We start from the raw sequence: 22,888 nt of genomic DNA, 5'->3' as shown, positions 1-22,888 counted from the left end.
TGATCAAAGCTGCTCCAACGGACCCAGCACCCTGCAGCCTCCCTGTGAGCAATCCTTTGTGCTACAACACACCACTGCAGAATGTGTGGCCTCCTAGAACATCCCACATCAAACACTAACACCTCCCCAGCAGCTCCTGGATGACTGACTTGACACAGGCATAGCAACAGCTTCACCCCCCTCCTTGCCAAAAGGCAGGAAGCATGCACTGTGAGTGACACCGTATAAAACCAAATCCCATTTGCACCTTGGCAGTCAGCACAGGGCATGTTCTCACCTGCGTGTCAGCTGGAGGCTCCTCTGCAAAAGCTCGGCTATTGTTGAGGTATTTGAGTTTGTCCTTCTTATCAATTTTGTAATAGCCTTCACTTCGTGCACAGCCCGTGACATGCTCCCGCATCCCATCATCCCGCTTCTTTTTCTTGGGGGTAGAAAAGCTAGTAGGTGGGAAAAAGTTAAGGAGAAACACAGCCAGCAGTGGGTATCAGGCAAAACTTGGTACAGGTGTATGGAGCTAATGCCAGGAGCTTGGGAAACTAGGAAGGTTTTGGGAGGGTTGCAAAACAACCCCAATCCTATTGAAAAGTCACAATCATCACTGAAGCCCACATGCCCACAGGCTAACCAAGAATGGTCTTTCCTTCTTAACTGCGTGATTTGGGAAACTAAAGTAAAGAGATAATGAAAATTTAAACTCAAAAAGGTTCAGCTGTCAAGAGAAACCTGTTTGAGAAAGGATTTCCCCACAGCACCCGTTATGTACAGACAGCAGCTGCCCAGCCATCTGGATGCACCATCTTCTCTGTTCTGAGTGGCATGCTTTTGTTCTACCTCCAGAAACTCCCTGCAGCCACCCCAAGCCCTGAAGACACTTCACTGATCTCACAGCAGCAATCACCCCCACTGACTAAGACCAGATGCTCCTCAGCCCAAAGGGCAGGCAGAGAGATGCTGCCCTCACCGGCCTTAGGACGTCAGCTCCTTCAGACCTGTTGGGAAGGGTAAGCCCCTGAGCAGATGTTTCAAACCCCACTGACCTGATCAGTCAAGGAAACCTGCAGCTGGCCTGGCAAAGAGCCACTGCACTGAGCAGGCAGGTCTTTGGTTTCTGGAAGGACAGTGCCAGCTAACCCCAAAACACAGCCATGAACCCTACGACAACTGAGTTCTACACAAAAAATGCTCCCTGTGACTCGTAACATACCCTGAACACCAGAAAATTGGAGCTGGGGCAGGCACAGACTGAGAATTACCAGGGATGACATTTTTCATCATCCTTTAGAAGTACTTCCTTTAAACAATAAATCTGTTCCAAAGCTATTGCACTGGTACAAAGACAGAAAATTATAAATTTAATCTTTTGAGAGGCTTTTTAGTGCTAGCATCACTGACTCTTGTGAGTGGTTTGGGCTTTTCATAGAATCACAGTCAAGTGGTCTGGAAAAGACCTTTAAGATCAAGTCCTGTGCCTTGCAGGGGGTAAGGGATGAGATATTTTAATTCCACACAATCTCCAGCAACACTCAAGGTGGTGCATTTGTCTTCTTTAACATATAAACCTGTATATCCTTCCTAAAAACATTACTGGATTCCTAGATCATAAACATTACTAGTCCCTAGATTATACAAATATTACTGGTTCCTAGATTATAGGAACAGCCTTTTAGGCACTGGACATCTCTACTGGCGGCTGTACACGTGCAGAACCTTGTACTGAGATAGCTTTTGTGTCCCAAAAATGCTCCCAAAGATTCAAAGCTACAGCCTATGCTGCTAATCACCAGATGGTGGGCAGAGAGGGAGGGGATGGGGCCAGATCCTGCCTCATTAGCATCAACCAGGGCCCCACATACTTGCTGCAGCAGCCCCAGTACATTCCCCACCTAGCCCAAGGCTGTGTCTGTCCCTGATGTGTTGCTGAGAAACCAGTGCTCTTATTAGTATTTCAAACTCAAAGAGTTAAGGCTGCTAGTACACAGCTCATCATTTTGGGCACAGATGGTGAGATTATTTTTACAGCAAGCTTTAGCCCCAGGTTAAAGCCCTGTATGTGCAGACTCGAAATTCCACAGGCAAGCTGAAAGTCTGGTTTAAATGCAGACAGAAGCTTCTCAAACTAGCAAGGAAGCCTCCCCAGAAGAGGGGCATACAGATTTTCCCTGCAGTCCTAGACTGAAATGCAGCAGGAACAGCTATTTCTGCAGTATTTCTCTATTGCAGCTTCAGGGAATAAAGCAATCTAAAATTCCCTGCTGATGCAAGCAATTCCTATTTGAGTAACCAAATGCTCTTTTCCACCAGACTTTAGTTTTTTGCATTGTAAGGCCTACACAGTGACCCTCTAGTGCATGTTACATGTGCTGTGTAATGCAGAGCACCAGCGAGAAAGGATATAAGGATGGAATACCCACAGGGTGTCATTGAGCCAGTCCATACCATTGTCCTGCTGTAACAAGCGGTCATATGTGATACACATGAATTTGATATCTTCCTCATCTATGCCTCCATTCCAAATATCATACAAAATGGTCATCTCCTCAAACTCGGAGCGTGGCCTGAACTGAGGCCGGGGTGGGGAATACTCGGGGGAAGGAATCGCTGGGAGGTGCTCAGGTGACTTCTTCTGCCTTCGCCACTGTCTTTTAGGTTTTGCATGAGCTTCTTCCTCCTTGAAGTCTTCATTCCACTGGTTCTCCAGTTCCTTAAATGGCAGTTTCTCTGCAACTGTCTCAGCTGCAATTTTCTCATGGAAACCGTCATTCCTGAAGTCCAGGGTGACGGCTTCAGGGTCTTTTAGTCCATAGAAAGCATCAGGATGTCCACTCAGCAGCTCTTTGCCCACAGCACTTTCCACCAAGGCCACTGGCATAGGAGGAGGTTCTATGGTTTTGCCCGAGTACATATCCAATGAGAGGACAGAAGGTGGTGACCGTTTTGGTCGGCCTGGCCTCCTTTTGGGAAGGACAGAAGGAGGTGGTGGGGGAGGAAGAACAGAAGCACCAGGGGGTACTTCTGATGAGAGCAAAACAGACTTTACTTCTGCCTTGCATTCCTCAATGGGCATTCTTCCATCTCCATGCATGCATGGCAGGACTGCTACAGGTATTGGCTCATCAGGTGGCAAACCCATGTCCATGTGGAAATCTGCTTGTGGGGGGCTGGCGAAGGGGATAGGTGAAGGAACACTGTTCATGCTGATCGTAAGGGAAGCACCAAGAGGCTCTTTAAAGGGTTTCTCATCTACGTCATCCTCTGACTGTTTCTTGCCAGACAGAAGGCATGAAATGGTAGCACCAGCCTCTGGGAAAGTAGGCGTGAAACTGAAATCTCTCCCAGGAGTACGAGGAATGCCACTGTTGATGCCAGGGGATTGGGATGGGTAGGAAAAGGGGCTCCCTGGGACTTGAGGGGAACTGAGGGTCAAACTGCTTCCTGTAAGGGGAGCATCGCTTCCTGGCGTGGCTGGAACAGTGTCCGTGCTCTGCGACTTCGCAAAGGGGTGTGAAGACTTGACCAAAATGTCCCGCCCAGGAGTCCTTGGAATCTCCTCTTCCATGGACGTTTTGGTCACCATTAAGTGTTCAGGGAACTTTTCTGGAGGGACTAAAGGTTCTTCCTTACCAGGAGTGGATGGTAAGGGAAGCATGGAGGATGGCACTTTGTGGGCTGGAAGCAAAAGAGCATCAGTCTCTGAATGGATCATCACCTCCAGTCCAGGTGTGCGAGGCAGCCGGTCGTCTTCCTCCATTGCAGAGGGCAGTTTTGTTTTAACATGAGCTTCTAAGCTGCTGTCCTCAGACTTGCTAAAGAAGCTGCTTTTATTCGGCAGAGGTTCTCCAAAGACTCCCACTGGAGCTGAGAGACAGAGCACCGCCTCCTCATCTTGAGAGTCAGGCTTTGGACCTTCCTGTACCTCTGGCTCCAGCATGGTAGCAGGTTCGGACTCTTCCTCTAAAAGGGGGAAAAGAAAAGAGAATTAGGAGCTTTGCTTCTATTCAGTTTCTCGCCACTTGCCAATAAAGGCATGTTTAAGATGCCACAATTACAGAACAGCTCAATTCCACTGGGAGGCTTTAAAAACTCCCATTGCTTTACCTTTTGGAGGCACAGAGTGTGGAGTAATTAGACACTACCACAGACATTCCTAACGGACCATAAAAAACCCACACTATTAATTTGAGGATTAACTACAACACAGGTCAGAACGAAGGTTTTCTGCTTTCAAAACCCCTGCCCACCTTTTGTACAGACATAAAAAGATTTAGTGGATTGTGGGGTGAGGACTTTGGAGAAGAGCTGTCAGAGCCCCAAGCTATCAGCTTGTCTAATGTGGGAAGGAAAACTAATTGCAAGGCCATGAAGAACCCTGAGCTCTCCAAGGAGGGAGCAGTGAAGGGAGGAGCATAACACTCTTGAACAACACATGAAGGGAATGGGAAGCCCTTGTAATGAATGAGGAGACACTCAGATGGTATCAATGAGGCAATTTATATGCTGCTCTCTCTGCAGCAGGCTCATTTGTCTGGAGTTTATTTACCCACTTAGGGCCAGGTCCAAAAGGAATCAACAGTGAATCTTGTTAGGCAGCTCAAAATAACACTTTCAAGTGGGAGAGCAAAAGGAGGTGAAAATGCCTGGATAGTTGGAAGAGAAGTGTTCCCCATTTGTGCTGAACAAACCAGGGAAGGGTCCAGTCCCTGTAACTCCTGTACAATCAGGCTGGGCTGTACCAGAAGAATGCTGTAGTTAGAGCTTGTTCTCACAGTGTCCCTGTAAAGCTCATTCCACAAGAGCTGGTGGCCAAATGCAGGTCTCCCCAACTATATGTCCTTTCTACACACTGATCTGTTCCAGAAAGGATCTGTGCAAGAAGGTTCTCTGCCCTGCCCAGTTCAACGTTTTGCCTCTTCATGGCTTTCAGATTTTAGGGCAGCCAACGAGTGACAGCCTGTGCAGGGACTGGATTTCCAGCTCTCCAAGAGGCAAAATACTGCCCCAGCAGTCCTCAGCCACCAGTCCTGCCAAGGCTCACACTGAAGGCCACACTCCATGTGCTCTCCCTGTTGGCTCCAATTTCTCACTTTTAATTCCCCTATAGCTGCAGAATTTGACAAACTTTATGCATCTCACTCCTGTTCTAATTTCTGTAGGTTAACTACAACCCTGTAAGGAATGAAGACAACTTCCTTCTCCCATGAAATCAGGGAGTATCACTTGAAAGGACTAAGTAAAAAAAAAACCAAACACAAATAGTAGTATTAGGAACCAGATACAACAGTGAGACCCCACTCACCTGCCCCATATAGCTTTCCAGTCACACCCTGCTTCAGTATTAAACACAAAAAGAGCCAGTAGTGGCTCATTAAGCACAGATTCCTGCTCTGTTTTAGCAGCCATGGCTTTTCTATCTTGAGCTTCAGCCACCACAACATCCAATCAGTCACCGTCAAATGATGACAACTGTTCAGTTCCTGTAGGACAGTAACTAAACTGGCTTAGGGTAAGATTCTGGATACAATAACCACAGTATTTTTAGTAGCTGATGACTCGTGTAACGCTCCTTACTAGGAAGGAAAGTTCTGCACAGACCTCTTTCCCTGTAGAGATAACCCCTAGCCTAGAGCTAAGACTGGAGGAAGAAAGAGAAGGGAAATACAAACCCATACATATTGGATGCTGTGAGAATACTGTACTTGGAAATGCATACAACAAACACTGAACTACATGAAAAGACATACCTGGCCTACAGATGGGAGACAGAGCAAGTTTTGTCTCCTGGTCTCTTTCCATAACCAAGTGTTTCAGTGTTTCAGCAGCAATAGATGCCTCTGGGACTTCACCACATTCACCTTCCCCAGCTTTGACTTCTTCCATGCCTTCATCTTTCACTGCCAAAGCTGGCTCTGCGAGTCCCAAGCCTGTTGCATCCATGTAGTCATCCACAGGATACAGCTCCAAAATAGTCTCCCTCTCATCATCAGGAAGCTCATGACTAGCAGGTTCATGCTCTGTCTCAGCAACCATGGCTTCTCTGTCTTGATCTTCAGCCACCTCTTCTTCCTCTTCCTCCTCCTCTTCATCTTCATCATCCTCATCTTCATCATCTGAGTCTGAACTTGACTCAAATTCAGAGGAGTCCTCGCTTTCATCGGATGATTCAACTTCAGCCTTGGAAGATGAGGGACTTGCTACATCTACAAAAAGAACAAATCACCATTAGTTCTGCTTTCTGACTTCATTAAACAATCAGGGTCTACTACAGGAGCAAATATCACTTCCACACTGTAACAGTGTGGAAACAGCATCAGTAACAGCGTGTGGGCTTGAAGGACTCACTTCCCGATTTATTTAGTTTTGCAGAGACTTACAAACTGTGTATCTGGATGCTCACAACAATCACTATACAACAGGCAGTTCCACCAGCTGTAAAGTCAGTGCTGCCTGGCACCTTGTTCATATGCATCTCTTGGTGGGTTGCATCTTTACTGGAGTTGTACTAAGATTTTTTGCTGCCTTCACACACAGCTTTAAAATGTGGAACCTATCATCTCCCAGAGCAGAACTTAAAGAGGACAGAAAGTTATTAGCAGCTAAATTACCCTGTTTGAAGTCTGGTCCCTTTTCCTCCCAGCCACACATGGTTCATAAAGCACAAACTTGGCTGGCTCTAGGGTCTCTGCCCCTCTGCCAAGCTAGGCTGAGGGTGGAGAGCTATTGCAAAGAGACCCACAGACAGAGGGATCATGGAAGCCTCACAAGCAGCAACTAAAAGGACCTGTATACATTATCTCGTGGAGAATCACCCTTCAGTGAAAGGTGCACAAATAAAACCAATCAGCTCACAAGTGCAAAGGGAAACCACACATGACCCAAAGGCTATGCCTGCTGCTTTCCCTGGAACCACTTACCCTCCTCGGAGTCCTGCTCCTCCTCCTTGTCACTTGTGTCTATGCCTGTCTCCTCCTCCTCCTCATCTTCATCCTCATCATCATCTCCATCATCATCTTCATCCTCATCATCGTCTTCATCCTCCTCGTCATCCTCCTCTTCCTCCTTTGCAAGAAAGCATTGCCAAAAAATGAACAGTGTCTGAATGAGACCTGGCTGTCACTGTAATAACCACCAGTGACTCTCATGGATGCCGATTAGAGAATCTGAAGAGTGAATAACCTCACTGAAGTTCTCTCAGCACACACTCTAGAGGGTAAGAAGGTAACTTTGGCATCTGGAACTACCAACCCCCTTTTAATAACGGACAGCATTCAGAACTGCAATCACAAATGAACACACCTTGCCAGGTGCTGCTTTCACCAAGCTTCCCTCTTCTTCCTGCTCCTCTTCCTTCTCTGAAGAGGACTCTTCCTCTTTCTCTGACGTCTCATCTCCCTCTTCTCCCTCACTGTCAAGCTCCAGTGGCCTTGCTGGTCGCCGCCTCAGCCCCACTGCTTCTGCATCCTTCTTTGACAAGTCAGATGTTGTATCAGAAGCATCCCTGTCCCTCTCCGACTCTGATGAGCAAAACCAAGAAGAAATTGCCATCAAATACCTTGTAAGGTAGGAAAAGCATTGACTACATAACGGAAATCTGTTATCTGGAAGATTAAAGCTAGGAGCAATGTTCCCATGTGGTGTGTGAGTCCTCAGGTGTACAGAGGCTTACTGATTTCAGCATGAGGGCAAGACTGGGTCCAGGGTGTTGACATGCCAAGGATGGCAAAACGCAGGTGGCCAAAGCTGACAAGCTACAGGCAGAGCAGCGAAGAGACATGGCATGACTGAGGTCAGACAAGTAAGCCAAACTTACTGCCTTTTTGTATTAAGTGCTTTACAAAACCCCATTTCTGTACTTTGGCTTCAAAACCAGTTGTTAGTCTGAATTAACTTTATGGCACAAGTAACTTGAATCTACTTTTTAATGCAAAACAAATGGTATTCAAAAGCTTTGTTTTATCTCTAACCTGCAAAAAAAGTTAAAATACTTTCACATAGATTTTTCTGGCAAATAACTTTGATTTGTTCCTAGATTCACAAACACAGGGCAAACCGTCTCATGTGCTTTCTCCATGAACTCACCTGAGCTCCCTCTACTGGGTGACCAGTTCTGCATCACCAGAACTAAACTAGGTTATGAGTTACTCATACAATGCAGGGCTTAAATTTCCTGCCAGCGCATTTAAGATAACTGAATCCAGAGGAGACAGCACCCAGCTGATGAGAGGTTTGTGAGAAGCAGGGGTTTGGCTCAGATCCTTGACTCTGTGTCTAACTGCAACTGAGCACACTGCTGTGAAGTTTAAAAGCATTCAGCTTGCATGTGGTTTGCATCTGCTCGTGTTTTAAACAAATGTGCTTTGCAAACCTTCATCTTCATCATCCACAGAAGTAGAAGGCCGGATTCTCTTCTGATCTCCTGCTGAGGCAGCTTCAGGTGGCTCCTTTCTTTTCACCTGAACAAAAGACGCAATTAGCATTTCTAAAAGTTTAGGAACAGCAGAAATCAACTTCTTAAGCAAATTGCTACTGCTTTACTTTGCAATGGTGACTTACACCAGAAACCAAGGGACACTTCTGTAGCTCTTGATCCCTTTATTTGCTTCCAAACAGAATTTCACTGTGAATGAAATTCTACCCCCTCAATTTGCATCAAAACACTCTGGGTACCAGCACGGTGCATGTCATCACCACACACTTTGAAGATGACAGAGAAAAGACAAATCCATTTGTCTGAGATGTAGCAGAACAGAAAGAGAACCTAAGCCTATGGCATCTTAAAGAAGCTCAAAGCAAGTTTTATTCTAAATAAAGGTTGCAGAATCCCTCAGCCCAAACCTTCGCTTGCACTTTCTGTGCACTCCAAAGCCTAACTCCAGGGAAGGCCGCTACCCTCTCCTAACCCACACTTTGTTTAAGATGCTTTTCATTGTTTATGCAAATGCTCTGCGACCCTGTGCTTGCAGGTCTGATTCTGTGAACTCACATGGGCAGAGAATACCTTTTAGTGAACTTCAGGTGAGATTCAGCTGCCAAACTGCAAAACATTCTAAGCAAATCGGTACCTGTGTAAAGCACCATAAGCACAAGCATACTTTAAAATCATGCTGAAATGCTGTATCCTAAACACAGCCAAATGCCTCATTTACCTTGGGGAGCAGGGAGATCCTTTACAGACAATGCACACAAGTGGTAGATGCAAAGATAAGGCTGGAAAGGAATACTATCATAATGAAGACACATCTTTGCTTTTACCTTGAAGGATGGCAGCCGGATGGCCCCTCGTAGCCCAATGCCCAAGCCAATTCCCTCATATCCCAGGCCTTCTCCTTTGTTCCAGTTCTCCAAAAGACAAGATGCGATTCGATCCTTCGGCTTTGGTTTTTCCTCCAGTTCTCCTCCAGACTTCACCGGAGTGAGAGATGCCTGCAACAGAGAAAGCACACTCAAGTAGAAAATGCCCTGGGAAGCACACAAACTCTGGAAACTAAGTTGAGGTTTGTGAAATGCCTCTGCCTTGCCCTGCCATCAGTTTCTCTGAAGGCAAGGGCAGCTGAACATGCACTATATGGCCACACACACTTGAAAGGGAGAAGGTGTAAGAGCTCTTCTCGATAACAACACCTTTCCATTCTGAGAAGCCTCCTCCCCTTTGCATTTTAGGAAGTTATTTGCTCTGCACAAAGTACTAAAATTGATTAAGGCAAAATTGCTGGGGTTCCCAGAACAGTGGCTTGGCATGGGACACTAAGTGATCTTGCATTTGGAGCCACCACAATGGCAAGGAGCAGACACTCCTGCTTTCTCCTCTGAGTGTTTTAAGACACAATCTCCATTTACTTCACATGCAGCTTAACATAGGCTAGAGTCCTTCACAAGAAAGGCCAAGGGAAATGAACAGACCCATTAGCCCCCGTGACTCATTTCAGGTCTCTCAAGCATCTGGTGTGGTGACCACTTTCTGAACAGCCAGAATCCAATGCTGGAAGCAAAGGCCGTTAAAAGGAGAGATGAAGGGGGAAGAAAAGGTGCAAACATGAACCCAGAACTCAGCCCAAGGGAACACATTCCTCCCCCAGGCAGGAACTACCATGTACCAAAAAGCAGCTACTGTACAAAGATCCTAAACTCTGAAGAGAAGCTTAGGAGCTGGGATACACCAGTATTCCCAAATGCTGCAGGAGCCCATCTGGTCTGGTCACAGCTATGTGAGAAATAGAGCTATACATATACCTCTTGCAAATAACTCAACCAGCTTTAGGCAAGTCAGCCTAACACTGTATTATCTACCTTCACTTGCTAACCCACATAGCTGAAAGCAACTTCAGACCTTCTAGCTGGGAAGACCTTTCTTCTTTTCAGCACAAGACACAATATAGCAAGTCAGAAATCACACCCATCACTGTGTTCACTTGGCAACCACAGCACAAGTCCACAAAGATTGTCAGAAGGCTCCAGTCCTGAGAAACAGGAAAATCATCTCTGTTCAGCTGCATCAAACCTGTTTTCACCTGACCTGCGGTGTGAAGGACGAGCAGGAATTCAAACCTCTGCAGCTGTGCAGAGGCTGATGAGGTGGGGAGAGCATGATGCCTGGTGGCATGCCACGGTCTTCTTGAGCAAAGGGTACCAGAGGGAACGTTCACTCCCATCAGCCAGTGGCATAAGAACATCCAAAAGTCAGTTTAACAGACATTAACAGAGCTCATCTGCCAAAGCTGGCTGTAATCACCAGAGAAAAAGCATGAGCTCAGCTCTCCTGCTAATAAGGGACAAGACTAGTGGGAATATCAAGAATCCAAACAGTAACACTCCATGCCAGAGACGGCAGGTTATTCCTGGCACTCTGCTTAATGCATCTTATCCAGGCTTTCAAACTTAAACCCATCACTAGATTTGGGAACAGGGAAGAGCTTTCCTCAGGCAGACAGTCTGTGGTACATGCTGCCTTCACCAGCAAAACGCTCCTTAGCGGCTTTCTCCACATATGTTTTCCATCCTGCCTGACCTAGGACACCAGCTTTATCCTTGAGCTTTCCCATCTTTTACCTATGGCACGATACTTCCCAGCAGTGAATCAGCTGCCCAAATTGACTCCTTTGATGGAATACAGAAGCCAAAACACAGGGAGAAAAGAGAGAAACTGAGGCATGGGAGGTGGCAAGTGTGTTGCCTTCTTGCGTGGTTCAGGGCTGCCGGCAGCACTGAGTAGATAATATCTGCTGTCCTACTAAACTTGAACATTGTTGGGCAGTCAGGGGATAAAAAGACACCCACAAGGCTTCCTGCTGTCATGCTTGGGAAGGTCAGGGAGACCTACTGTGTCCCTACAGGGACCTAGCGTAGGAACTGGCATACAGCGGAGCTCAAGTGCTAAGACGAGCTTTGATCTCTCCTGTGACATAACAGGACTACTGCAGCTAGATGGTCCAAGGATAGGAGATATTAAAAGATACCATCTCTCCCTATAAATGTGCTTCATTTATTTCTAAAGAAAACAAAATAAGATGTGAACAAGCAGATATGTTGTCTTACTTACACTGCAAACCTCTGAAAGTAACATGATTTCTTTCACTATCATCAATCAGTAAGGAAAAATATGAGGAGCTCCAAATAAAACTGTTAGGAAGGAAGAAATGGGGATGCAGGGCCTGTTTTAGAGGGTCATTTCAGCTCTCAAAGTACCTGGAGGTCTTGGTCTATTCTAGAAAAATAATTTGGTGGCAAAACACATGGGGAACTGACCTACCGCTGCCATCAAGGAGCCCAGGTGGCTCATCCTCACACGTGCATAAAGACACCAGCAATAGGAAGGCAGGTTCAGTTTACGAGTCAGCTTGCCACTGAGAAGGAATCCTGTCCCACGGCAGTGTCAGGGGATGCCCAGCCCTAGCAGAAAGGAGGCTCCGAAATACATGACATTTTTCTGCATGTGACAGCAGCACATGGCCTGGCAGAGGGCTCTCCAGGCAGTGCCCTGAAGCAGCAACAGCTCTGGCATTTCTGTTCCTGGACAGAAAGCACAAGTGGTTTTCCATGCAGCAATTTTGTATGTCCAATTAGACTACTCATGTCCAACATTACCTGTGGCAAGGACTGTGGCAAGCTGCTGTGGTACAGTCAACTTCCTGCCCCAAAGTGGATTACAGATTCCAGGTGAAGGGAGGAACATGCTAAATCCAACCATAGCTCAGTATATAAAGAGCCCAAGCAGCTGCTGCAGATTTGCCTAGGCTTGCTTCTGCTTCTCCACTGCAGATAACTGCCTTAGAACAGCTTCTTGGGTACTTCAGTTACTGCTTTTGCAACTGTTTGCTGGATCTGTTTCCCCTCACTGCCCTGGAAATCAAGGGGCCTCCAGCAAAATGGTCAGCAAACACTTGCTGGTTGGAGACAGAAGCTCCAAACGTGAGTCAGGAGGAGAGGGACCTGGTTTCCTGTCACACGTCACCCCAGCCAGCGCCAAGCCAGAACAAATTACACTGTCATAAACCAGCTGTTAAGCAGCAGCACTACCAATGGAATGGTAATGGAAAGCCAAGGAGCTCTCCTAGGCGCTGGAGTTAACATGCTCCTGGCAGGTGATGGAGATACTGCTCTGAAAACTGGCATCTGAAACAGAAAATGTATCTGCAGGTTTGGTTTGTTGGGGTTTTATTTACAAGAATTCACTGCAATAGTAATTCTCAGGTTTGCATGAACCTTTCTATAGTGTTAGTTTCTTGGTAGTGACAAATTCATCACGTATTAGGTCACAGAGCTGTTTGCTGGCTGAGGTACGCTTTAAATTGGCTGAGAAAGGATGAGACAACTCAGGCAGAACTGTTTTCTTAACTAATCCCTGGAACTCCTCACAGATTTGGCCAGTATTCAGCTTTTTAGTTAACTGCTGCTGTATACATGGACTGGGGAGGTGGGAGGGATGCAGAGAACTGGAAATACCCACAGATCTCATCACACAGAGTGAAGAACACGAAACAGCAGCTTGGTGGTTTCCAACACTCCTGTTGCATCTGCCTTTAGGGTTTTTGGAGCTGAAGTACAGTTTCCTCTTTGATGTGAGAAGCCCTTGCACATTTTCCTCCTGATCTGGAGGTAATTTTTTCCTGCAAACCCCCTTCTGGAGGCATCCAGCCAGGATGAACTGAGCAGCCATGCAGGCCGGCTTGGGTAGCATGCCACCAAAGATGAACATGGTGTCCAAGACCCTGTGCTTAGTCCCTTGCAGATAAAGGGCTTCCCTAAAGTGGCCCCAAAGCTGGAGGGGATGAGGAGAAGATCACCCCAAAGCAGAGGGATGACACCAAGAACTACGCATTTCTTCCTTGGGACCACATTCAATCAGCGGGATGGTGTGAGACAGAGCAGCAGCTCACTCCTAGGTGAGCAGTTGTGACTCCACATGTTCAGAGATAACTCTGCAATGGTGTACTTCCATCTATGACTGGAAAGGACTAAAATTCCCACTTGTGTTTGTTCTGATGGCAAAGCAGCATGAAATGCCTGCATACATGGAGTGACACCATGGAAATATGCCAAGTTTAATACCACAGTGTTACACTGTCCCAAGGCGGGTGCCACAAGTACTAAGAACAGTACCCCTTGGGATCCAGCAGAGTGTGTGCAAGCCTACCTTTGCCAGACGTTCCTTCTTGTCCCACCAGTCATCAAATGCCCGAAACGCTACCACTTCAACCATCTTCCGGTTCAGGTCCCTTTTCATGATAGCCTTTAGTTCCTTCACTATGACCAAGAGGACTCCATCCACAGTGGCTTTGTGGGGATCTTCCTTCTTCGGCTCATAACCCGGTGGTGGAACCGAAGGGTCAAACTTGGGCAGTGGTGGCCACTGCTGACCACGACCAAGAGCTGCTCCCATAGAGAAAGGGCGGTAGGGTGGAAGGTTTACAAACTGCATCCGACCCGTCATGAAAGGCGGATACTGGTATGTGTTCTGTGCCTGCATCATGCGGCTCAGCATCTGAGTTTGCATCTGGAAGGACATTGGCATGCCCCCCCACTGGTTACCCAAGACACTTATCATATCCACTTGCATGACAGGGAACATGCCAGGATGGAACGGAGGAAGCGGAGGCAAGATATGAGGTGGAGGGACCCCAGGAGGGGCAGGGAGCGGTGGTGGGGGGACAGTGACAGCAGGGTGAGTAGGTGGAGGTGGTGGAGGCAGCGGCGGAGGCATCGGGAAGCCTGGCTGTGGAGGTGGTGGAGGAGGAGGAGGAAGAGGAGGGAATCCTGGTGGTGGCATGGGAGGAATCGATGGGGCCATCACGGCTGTGTTGCTGACAGAGGAGTTCACCACAATGGTTTTGGCACATTCTGCACTGGTGATGGGTGCAGGGTTGGTCTCATCGTCAGAGATTTCCATGTCCTCCCCTGAAGAATGCTGACCCTGCGGCAAAAAGGAGAGAAAAGGTGAGGAACACATTCCTTTTACATGGAATACCACAGCGCCGGCTGCTTCAAACAAAAGCTAAGTTTAACACACACTTTAATTGGGAATGGAGAAAAGCAAGCGATGCTCTGAAAAGAAAGGGCCCACTGAGCAGCTGGTGCCTATTGAAGCCTTTCTCTTCCATGTCAGACCTCAGAAAGCAGAGAGGTAAAAGCTTTCCAAAAGAGCATCAATACCAACTCAACAAAACCCTGAGCTCCAATGGAATAGAACGAATTGCTCCCACGCTCAGCAAAATACACACAATCCAAACATCTTTCACTGCAAGACACATTATCTCTTATTTGCACTCAATACTGACAAGGTGCATTCCACCAGGAGTTTTTATTCCCTGGATTTCACCAAGCTCAAATTACCCTGTTTTTTTTAATTATAATTCCTGGCTCATTTGCTGTCAGCTCTTAACCTCTAATTGTGGGAAGACAACACTTCCACGTGGTTGTTGCTACAAGTTGTCTTGACTAGACCACAGCAATTCACATGGGGAAAGAAGAACCCTACATCTCCTTAAACTGCCTTTAAGCATCAGTCATAACTACTGGGATTCAAAGACACATATACCATGTTTTGGGGCAAAATGAATACTTTACTAGCAACAAGAAACAGAGTTATATAAAATGCTGGAACAACATCCTACCTCCACTATCAAAGGGGTGGAAAATGGATTACAACAGAAGGTGCCTGCTTGTTCTGAAGTCTCAAAGCTGCCTGATTAGGTCTTGTCCTACAGAAAAGCCCTGTCCTCAACAGCAAATGGTCACACCTGTATGGTATGTCCTACAGGCACTTCAGTCCTGAAGGTGTCTCCAGCACAACGAAACCACACATATAACTGTCACATCCCTCACGTATCGTGAAAACAAATCCAGATAAGTAATACAGCAACCAAATACTGCTGGAAGACATATCCATCACACTGACAGTTTATCTAGGAAACACGAACAGGACTGACCCTTTAGTAGTGGGATGTCAGCAAACGCAGGACAGGGTCCCAACAACCGCCTCCAAAACTATTTCTCCCATTCTTCCTTTTGTTCCATCACTCTTGTGACAGCAAACACTCCTCAGCTGTTTTCAGGACTGAAGAGAAGAATTCATCACAACAGTCTTCCCCAAGCTCTCTATAAGTATGGCTGGCTTGCCTCCTTTGAAGGATTTACCAAGCACCTCCTTCCTCACAACAGCTTCGCACAACAAAGCCAGACAGTTTGGATGTTGCCATCAGCTGATCTAAAGCAGGAGAATCCCCACATTCGCCAGCACAGACCAGAGCACAGCAGTGATGCTCTACCTCCACCAGAGCTCTTCTGCCTGCCCTGCATGCTGCAGGCTCCAGCCCAGCTGAGGCAGTAGGAAGAGATCACAATCAAATGGTCTTTAAGTGCTTCTCTGTATCTCAATCCTAGAGCAAGAGTTTTGGATCCTGCTGGCTGTTTCCAGCCAAATTTGACTCAAGATCCCCAAGCTGTTTATTTCTTCCACGTTTCATGCCAGCAGATGCCTCTTTTGTCTGCTCTCCTACTAGTCTCCCCAGTCTGAAAGAAAAAAGCGATAGAGCTCAGCCTTTATCAGACACTGGAGAACCTGCACTGGAGAGAGCTGCTGGGAAGGAGCAAGCTTTGTTGGCTTTGAAGCTGCTGTGATATTATTTGTAACTGGTAATCTTGCATGGGATAAGGGAACAAAAGCAAGAGCAGATGAGTTGACAACTCTAAACTAGCTGTACGAAGCTGAGTATCCCAATCAAACCAAATGCTTCGGGTTTTAGCAAAGGTCATCTCTGCTACAGCAGCTACCACCAGAGAGCAGGCTGAGCACAACACTTGCAACAGCAGCTTTGCCAATCCTCCTGTCCTAGCACCTCCCCTCGCCCTGGCTTCCCCGCATTCTTCTGCTGCAGCATGAACCCACCGGCTCATGCACTGCATGGGTCACCTCCAAAAAGCCACCCGTGGTTTTAGGGGTCTAAAAATGTCCAACCCCTCAGGAGACCACTGTTTAACCATCTGCAGAAGGGCTGAAAGGACAAGCCTGGCAAACCCTGCAGCAAGGGCTAAGAGTAACGGAGAGGGGATTTGCATTTGTACGTGCAGGGAGGTATTCCAAGAGCTGTTCTGTAAACCCCCAAATGAACAGTTAAAAAAAGAGAAGTAGAAATAATAACCCACTGCACTTGACTCTTTCCAAAGCTGAATTGTATCATCTCCTCCTTGAGCTGTACACATCTGGCTGAGGTTTCTAAGCGGGTCTCACCCCCTGCATCCTCTCCTCAGCTGCTCTATTGCAGTCACGTCCCACGCCGAGGATGCTGGGGAATGAGCGGACATCCAGCAGTTTCAACTGCTGCAGCTCCAGTGAAAGGAGCAAAGGAAGAGCAAAGATGAGGACTGTGGCAGGTGTAAACAAGTTTCCTGTGGAACAGACGCTGTTTTTCAGTCAGTGAACACAAAAGGCACTGTTAAATGCACTGGTTCCAATTGCACAAGCTGGATGATGCTAAAGGTCAGCATTAGATAGGAAGCCACAACTATTCTGGCTACCAAAGACAGACAAAATCAGCTTCACACTCACATTCACCTCATCTTATGGGGTACAGAAGAAAGTCACCCCATGAAGCCTCATTGGAGCACCAACACTAGGCAGCATGATGGGGAGCTCCAAACCACAAATCCTTCCCAATCCTCAGTTCTCCCTGCAGGATTCTCCCCTCCTGCAGCACCACCAGCCCAGAGCAGCCCATCTCAGACAGTGCTGATGCAGGAGACCTGTATGCTCCTGCCTATCACCCGGAGCCCACTCCCGTCCACACCAGCCCTTTGCTCAGTCTCAATACCAAAGAATCTTGCCTGACAGATGATGTTGGTTTTCCCTCTTGAAGGAAAAATCAGCTGGAAAAAGCCAATCCTTTAATGGGAGAGAGGTGGCAGGACAAGCTGGTGTCCATGCTGTAGTGCACGGCATGCTTTTTCCTACATACATGTATTTATAGTTGCATGTATTTGCATATATAGTTGCATATATACTGCCCATCCCTGGCAGTGCTCAAGGTCCGGCTGGACACGGCTTGGAGCAACCTGCTCTAGTGGAAGGTGTCCCTGCCCGTGGCAGGGGGTTGGAACTGGATAAGCTTTAAGGTCCCTTCCAACCCAAACCAGCCTGTGATTTATGACTTATTTTTACTTAAGATGAAATAAGAACTGCTAAAGCAATAAGGAGCATCATTCACATATGAAAGATTATTTTAATTCTTTTGGTGCTCAGATGTATCTCCAGGAAGCAACAACAGATTCTCTGCTTCCTATAATATTGGGCTGACAACTCACCTGTACTTTTACAGTGAACAGTCTGTGCTCCAGTTTTATCCTGAGCAAGATGGAAAGGGAAAGAGATGAAGCGGCAGGGAGAAACAGATCAAAAAGGCAAGGGGGTTGAGAAAAGAATAGCCAAGGTTAGGAAAGAGGTCAAACTAAAAGAAGATGGTCTAAAAGGGAGTCTTTAAACAAAGTTAAGAGGAATGAATATTTAAAGTGGATGAGCAGTTACAGGAAAGCCGTATCTAAGGCAAGGGGAAACATGGGCACCAACTGAGTGAAAGGGATCAAGGTACAGAAGGAAAACCATGGGGAGACATTGAAAGATCTTCTGTTATATGGATTTCTTTTCATCCACCTTTCTGAACCTGGATTTACTGCGGTTGCTACCAAATACCTCTCAGGGTAAAACTGAAAAGTAGCTACACTGTCCTCCCAAAGAAACTGTCTTCTAGCTGGCCTCCCTCTTTGCTTGTGCAAGGCAAAAAAAGTGAGCTGATGTAAGGCATATGCACTGTTATGAGGATGCCATTGCCATCACTATCAAAAAACCTGTGTCAATCAGACCTGGAGTTCACCCGCCTGCTTCTGAGGGCACCTGGTACAATGCTTCCAGAAAACCTCCCTTCAGCCCACTGAGAGAAAAGCCATTTCCAACTAAATTAATCTGTGCTGCCATCTTTACTTTGCATTAATTAAATCAGGAGTTAGCAAAACAGGTATTTAATTATATGCATGACACATTTTTCCAAAGGTGTTTTAATGATGCAGATTTGTTGGGAGAGATTCACATCAGTGTAACTGGTTATAAATGGCCTCATTCATTGTTCACCCAAAATGCTAAATGCTGCCTTTAATACTGGTACAGTGCATTTTAGCACAGGCAGATCCTCTTAAGTGAAGGGAACATCCCAAGATCTCACTCCTGCATCAGCCTGAATAATGACAGGGTAGAGAGCCACTGAATGCAGGGTATCAGTCTAATCTCAGAGCAATACCCAGCATTTAGCAAGCAAATGTTCATACCTGCAGAAAAAAGAAACTACATCCTAATATTTGCATGCAGAACTGGCAGTTTCCAGATGTGAAGAGGCTGTTCCCAGAGGAGCAGTGACACTGCGGCAGCAGTTGGGAGCTTCATCGTAGGTGCCGTTCAGTACCTTTCCTACGTGCAGAGGAACTTCACATGCTTTCATTTCCTTTTAAAAAGGCCATCTGAGAAAGAATTTACTCAGAATTTCAGAATGCATTTTGAATACCATCACCTTACAGCTCATTTCACTTAAATATTCTGCTGGGTACCATGTTAGTTATATTTGAGGTTGGGAACTTCTATCACTGAACATAGCAACTGCTCTGACATAGCCTGGCTGAGCTCTGGTGCATCAAAATAATGACATGCAGGATCAATGGCATTCAGCACAATGCAAGGTCATTAGCTGTAATGAAGTGAAGCATCCCATGCTTGCAAGAAGTAGCTAACCTTTCAGCCTGCTGCAACTTGCACTCACAGAAAGGAAACAACAAAAGAATTCACTCTTTAAGCCCTAAACCTTCAAAAACTCCATATTTAAACACAGAAAAGCTTTGCCATTTAAAATGTTAAGCAGCAGCTTTTCCATAAAGCCGGAACTAAAATCAGAAGAGACCGTAAGACAAAACCTGGTCAAACAGCCATCACTTGGTTTTGGATTAAGCCCACCCAGGTCTAAAAATTTCACAAGTGAACAAGTTTCACCTTTTATCCTTACAAAGAGGTAGGGAAAGAAAAGCCTTCAGAGGCAAGGGAAGAGGAAACTGACCCAACAGTTGCACACCATGTTGCAGAGGGTCGAGAGAACAGACTCGAGGTCCCTTCAACTTCCCTGGCTCTGGCTGCCTCTCCTCACCATACTCTGTGTTTGACAAGGGAAATGGCCCCAGAACGATGCCCAAGCTCTCTAACACACACCTCTCTCTTCGCAGACCCCTTCTACAGAGCACACTAAACAGAACGAGATGTTTCAAACCCACCACATTTCTTACACCTTGCAGAACAGCCAGGGATCCTGAGGATGCTAACCAGCCACCTGCAATTCTTCCTCAGGCACACAATTTCAACTAAAAACTCCTTTAAAAAACCACAAACCCGTTCAAGTTATGGCCACAAAATCCCACCATTCGCTTCACTAAGAGCGAACACCTCTTGCTGCCCCCAAAATCTACAGCAAGGGCTCCACAGATTATTATTTTGTTCATTTTTAAATCTGCTTTTAGCTGGTGAAGAGCTTCCAGGTTCCGTGGCAAAGCATATAAAGAGGAGCCATGTGTCCAAACTGCCTCTTTGCTTGCTGGGAGGGCAACACTCAGTCAGGATGACATGGTAGAGGGACCATGCTAAGCATCCACACCTCCCGGTGTCAGGTGTGAACAAAGCAGACTCAGCGCCATATTTACAATACACACAAATATTTTCACTTTGCTATAATTATAGCTTTCCGTCTGAAAGAACACACACACAAGGGTGGGACTTTGCTGGTGTGGCAGAAGTGGAGTATGAGAGGGCAGAGCATAGGTGGTTTGCCAGCAGTTTAGCTACAGCAGCAGATAAACCACACACAGAACAAACCACTGCCTGCACCTTCCCAGGTGAGCTCTCAAGCCTGTTCAGGTAACTGTGTCATCACCAGTGCCCATGGTGGCCAGAACACCACCACTGCTGCCTGGATCTACGCTGAAGTTTGTTTATTGCCTCCTCCCCAAACACCCCCGAGGTTAGTCACACCTTTCCAAATCCTCTGGGCAGCAAGAGGATCATCCTGCCACTGTCAGAGCACACAGCTGCAATCACAGCAGCTTTTAACTGGGATAAAGACAGCTTTCAGGTGTATCTGCACTGTAATAAAATGCGCAGCTCACTGCCAGTAACAAGCAAATGGAAAGATTAACATATTACAGATCAGTGATTATAAATATCTTCAGCAACATGTATTTCTATCTCAAGAACAGAAGACTGCAAGATTGTTTAATATGGCTCTATATTTATACAGCACTTTGCAAATCTAACTCGCAGGCAAAGGTTGCAAACAAAGCAGAGCAGAACACAGATATAACAGGGCAAAAGCTTCACCCCTGCGCCCCTCAAAAAGGGACACCAAAAAGGCTGCAATGGAGCAGGGATTTCTCACAAGAGAGGAATTACTTGGGTGTTTTGGTTTCTTTATTATCAACTGCTAAAGTGTCTCTCACTGCTTGATAAAGAGACTTCAAGCTCTGTAAGATGACAGTACCCTACCTGACACATACACTGTCAGCCCAGCTTGTGTTTTGGTCTGGTACTTATTTGCAGCACTTCTTTGGCACAAACAATTCTCTCCACACCTACAGGGCTGCACAACAAGTAGAACAAGTGCAAATAATATTCAAGTGCTCACTGTAAACATACAGCACTGCAAACACCAGCCTAACTTACGCCACTTTCTTCTTTTCTTCTAATGCCAGCTTTTCAGTCGATACCTCAAACCATAGGAGGAGAAAGGAAGAACTCCCCATCAGTCTCAGGACAGGGGTGAGGAAATCCCATCACTGTGCTTGTGTCTCACAATATGCTGCCTAATTAGATGGTCCTGCATATGGGGAGATGCCACAAGTTGGGATCTAGAAGAGGAGCTCACCTGGGCTTTCAGTGCACAGCAGGATGGGTTCTCGAGAGAGGGAAGTTTACAAAGGGAAAAGGTCTCTTCACTCACTTGCAGTGCTTCCTGGCACTAGAAACACTGTGTTTTAAGGACAGCAGGAGAGCTGGAAGGCTGCCCAATGGTCCAAGCCATCATTAGAAAATCTAGTGAATCAGGATGACAAAATGAGCTAAAATGACTCCTTCACAATGGGCAGAAGTACTAAAGACAGCATCCCAGGCTCCTGCAAATTTGGACTGCTAAGTTCCTGCAGGCCCTCGTATGCATGAGGTTAAAAACTTCTTTTATTTAAGCAAGCAACTCAGGGAAGAACCACTAAGTAAAGCGAAGAGGACAGAGATGGGAAGCAAATGCAGTGTGATAGTGGTCCAAGGTAACCAGATCTTCACTGATCCAGAAACAAGACAACCTGAGAAATGTGATCACAGGGAGAAAAGACTCAGCCAGTACTTAGTACTTTCACAAATCCATTCTCTTGGCAAAAACACACCATACTTCAATTTTCAACATGATTTTCAAGAGCCCACTGCACGAGCTTCCTGGGACAGCAAGCCTCAGAGCCTAAATCAAGCCAGTGGGAAAACAACTGCCAGATTTACCTCAGCACAAAGCCCGAAGAGATGAAGTAGCAAAGAGGGCAATAACACGCTGAGGGGTTTGCTCTGTTTGTTAGCAAGTGCACTACCTTCCACAAAAGGGGTGGTTTCATTCAGATCTTTCTCCATTCCAAAAGAGAAAAGAGGCTCTGAACTACAAGCTTCCAGGCAAGAGCACTGAAAAAGAGATACTTGGAGAAGCCAGCCATTGCCCTTGGGGTACTTGTGTGCACAAGAGCCTCTGGTGTCTGCAGGGACAGCTCTAGGAAGAGTGCAGGCTCACATAACATCTTCTGGGTCCATGTGCATCAGTGCCGAGACTGGAAACTTCCAGACCCCCCCAACTGCACAGGTTTGAGTAGAGATAAATGTGAACATACAACTGGGCAGATCATAAAGTACAGTGAGAGTAAGAGATGGGGACTCAGTGGCCCCCATCCTGAGTTCAGGGTTGCCTGGGCAGCCTGTGTGTGCCCCGATGTGAAGCTGGCCTGGACAGTCACCCCTTCTGCATTATGTGAACAAATCTGAACTGGCAGGATGAATGTGTGCCAATTCAGGGGCTGCCTCATGTGGCCACAGTGGTTTTCATTACATACGAAACACCCTAAAATTGGATTTATCATCGCACGGAACCATGGCCTTTTCCCTCAAGTCTTAAGTAGATCTCATTAAGGGAGAAAAAAAGGTTTTTTTTTTTATGGGGGGGGGGGGAGGAGGAGGTAGGGAAAAGGAAGGAGGAAGAGAGAAGGGTGTTAACATTGGAGAGACATGTAACAAGACAGGATCTTTCCACAGGAATGGTTGTTCTGGTTTCCCTATATTAGATGGGGGGAAGGG

The 22,888-nt window shown here is 46.6% G+C and overlaps 1 protein-coding gene across 1 annotated transcript in view; it reads right to left on the bottom strand.

Moving 5' to 3' along the window:
• SETD1B (SET domain containing 1B, histone lysine methyltransferase) overlaps positions 1–22,888 on the bottom strand; it is a 52,575-nt gene that overhangs the window by 7,100 nt on the left and 22,587 nt on the right. The window contains exons 7-14 of the mRNA XM_065692193.1: positions 13,625–14,401; positions 9,247–9,417; positions 8,360–8,447; positions 7,291–7,508; positions 6,909–7,053; positions 5,739–6,194; positions 2,395–3,951; positions 278–444 (exon numbers count right to left, since the gene is read on the bottom strand). Coding sequence (XP_065548265.1) covers positions 278–444; positions 2,395–3,951; positions 5,739–6,194; positions 6,909–7,053; positions 7,291–7,508; positions 8,360–8,447; positions 9,247–9,417; positions 13,625–14,401 — 3,579 coding nt within the window. The remainder of the gene's footprint in view (positions 1–277; positions 445–2,394; positions 3,952–5,738; positions 6,195–6,908; positions 7,054–7,290; positions 7,509–8,359; positions 8,448–9,246; positions 9,418–13,624; positions 14,402–22,888) is intronic.

The sequence above is a fragment of the Lathamus discolor genome, chromosome 12 (assembly GCF_037157495.1).
Source record: "Lathamus discolor isolate bLatDis1 chromosome 12, bLatDis1.hap1, whole genome shotgun sequence".
NCBI classification, from domain to species: Eukaryota; Metazoa; Chordata; class Aves; order Psittaciformes; family Psittacidae; genus Lathamus; species Lathamus discolor.
The sequence above is the reverse complement of the archived record's forward strand: the minus strand, read 5'-3'. Positions and strand labels throughout refer to the sequence as shown.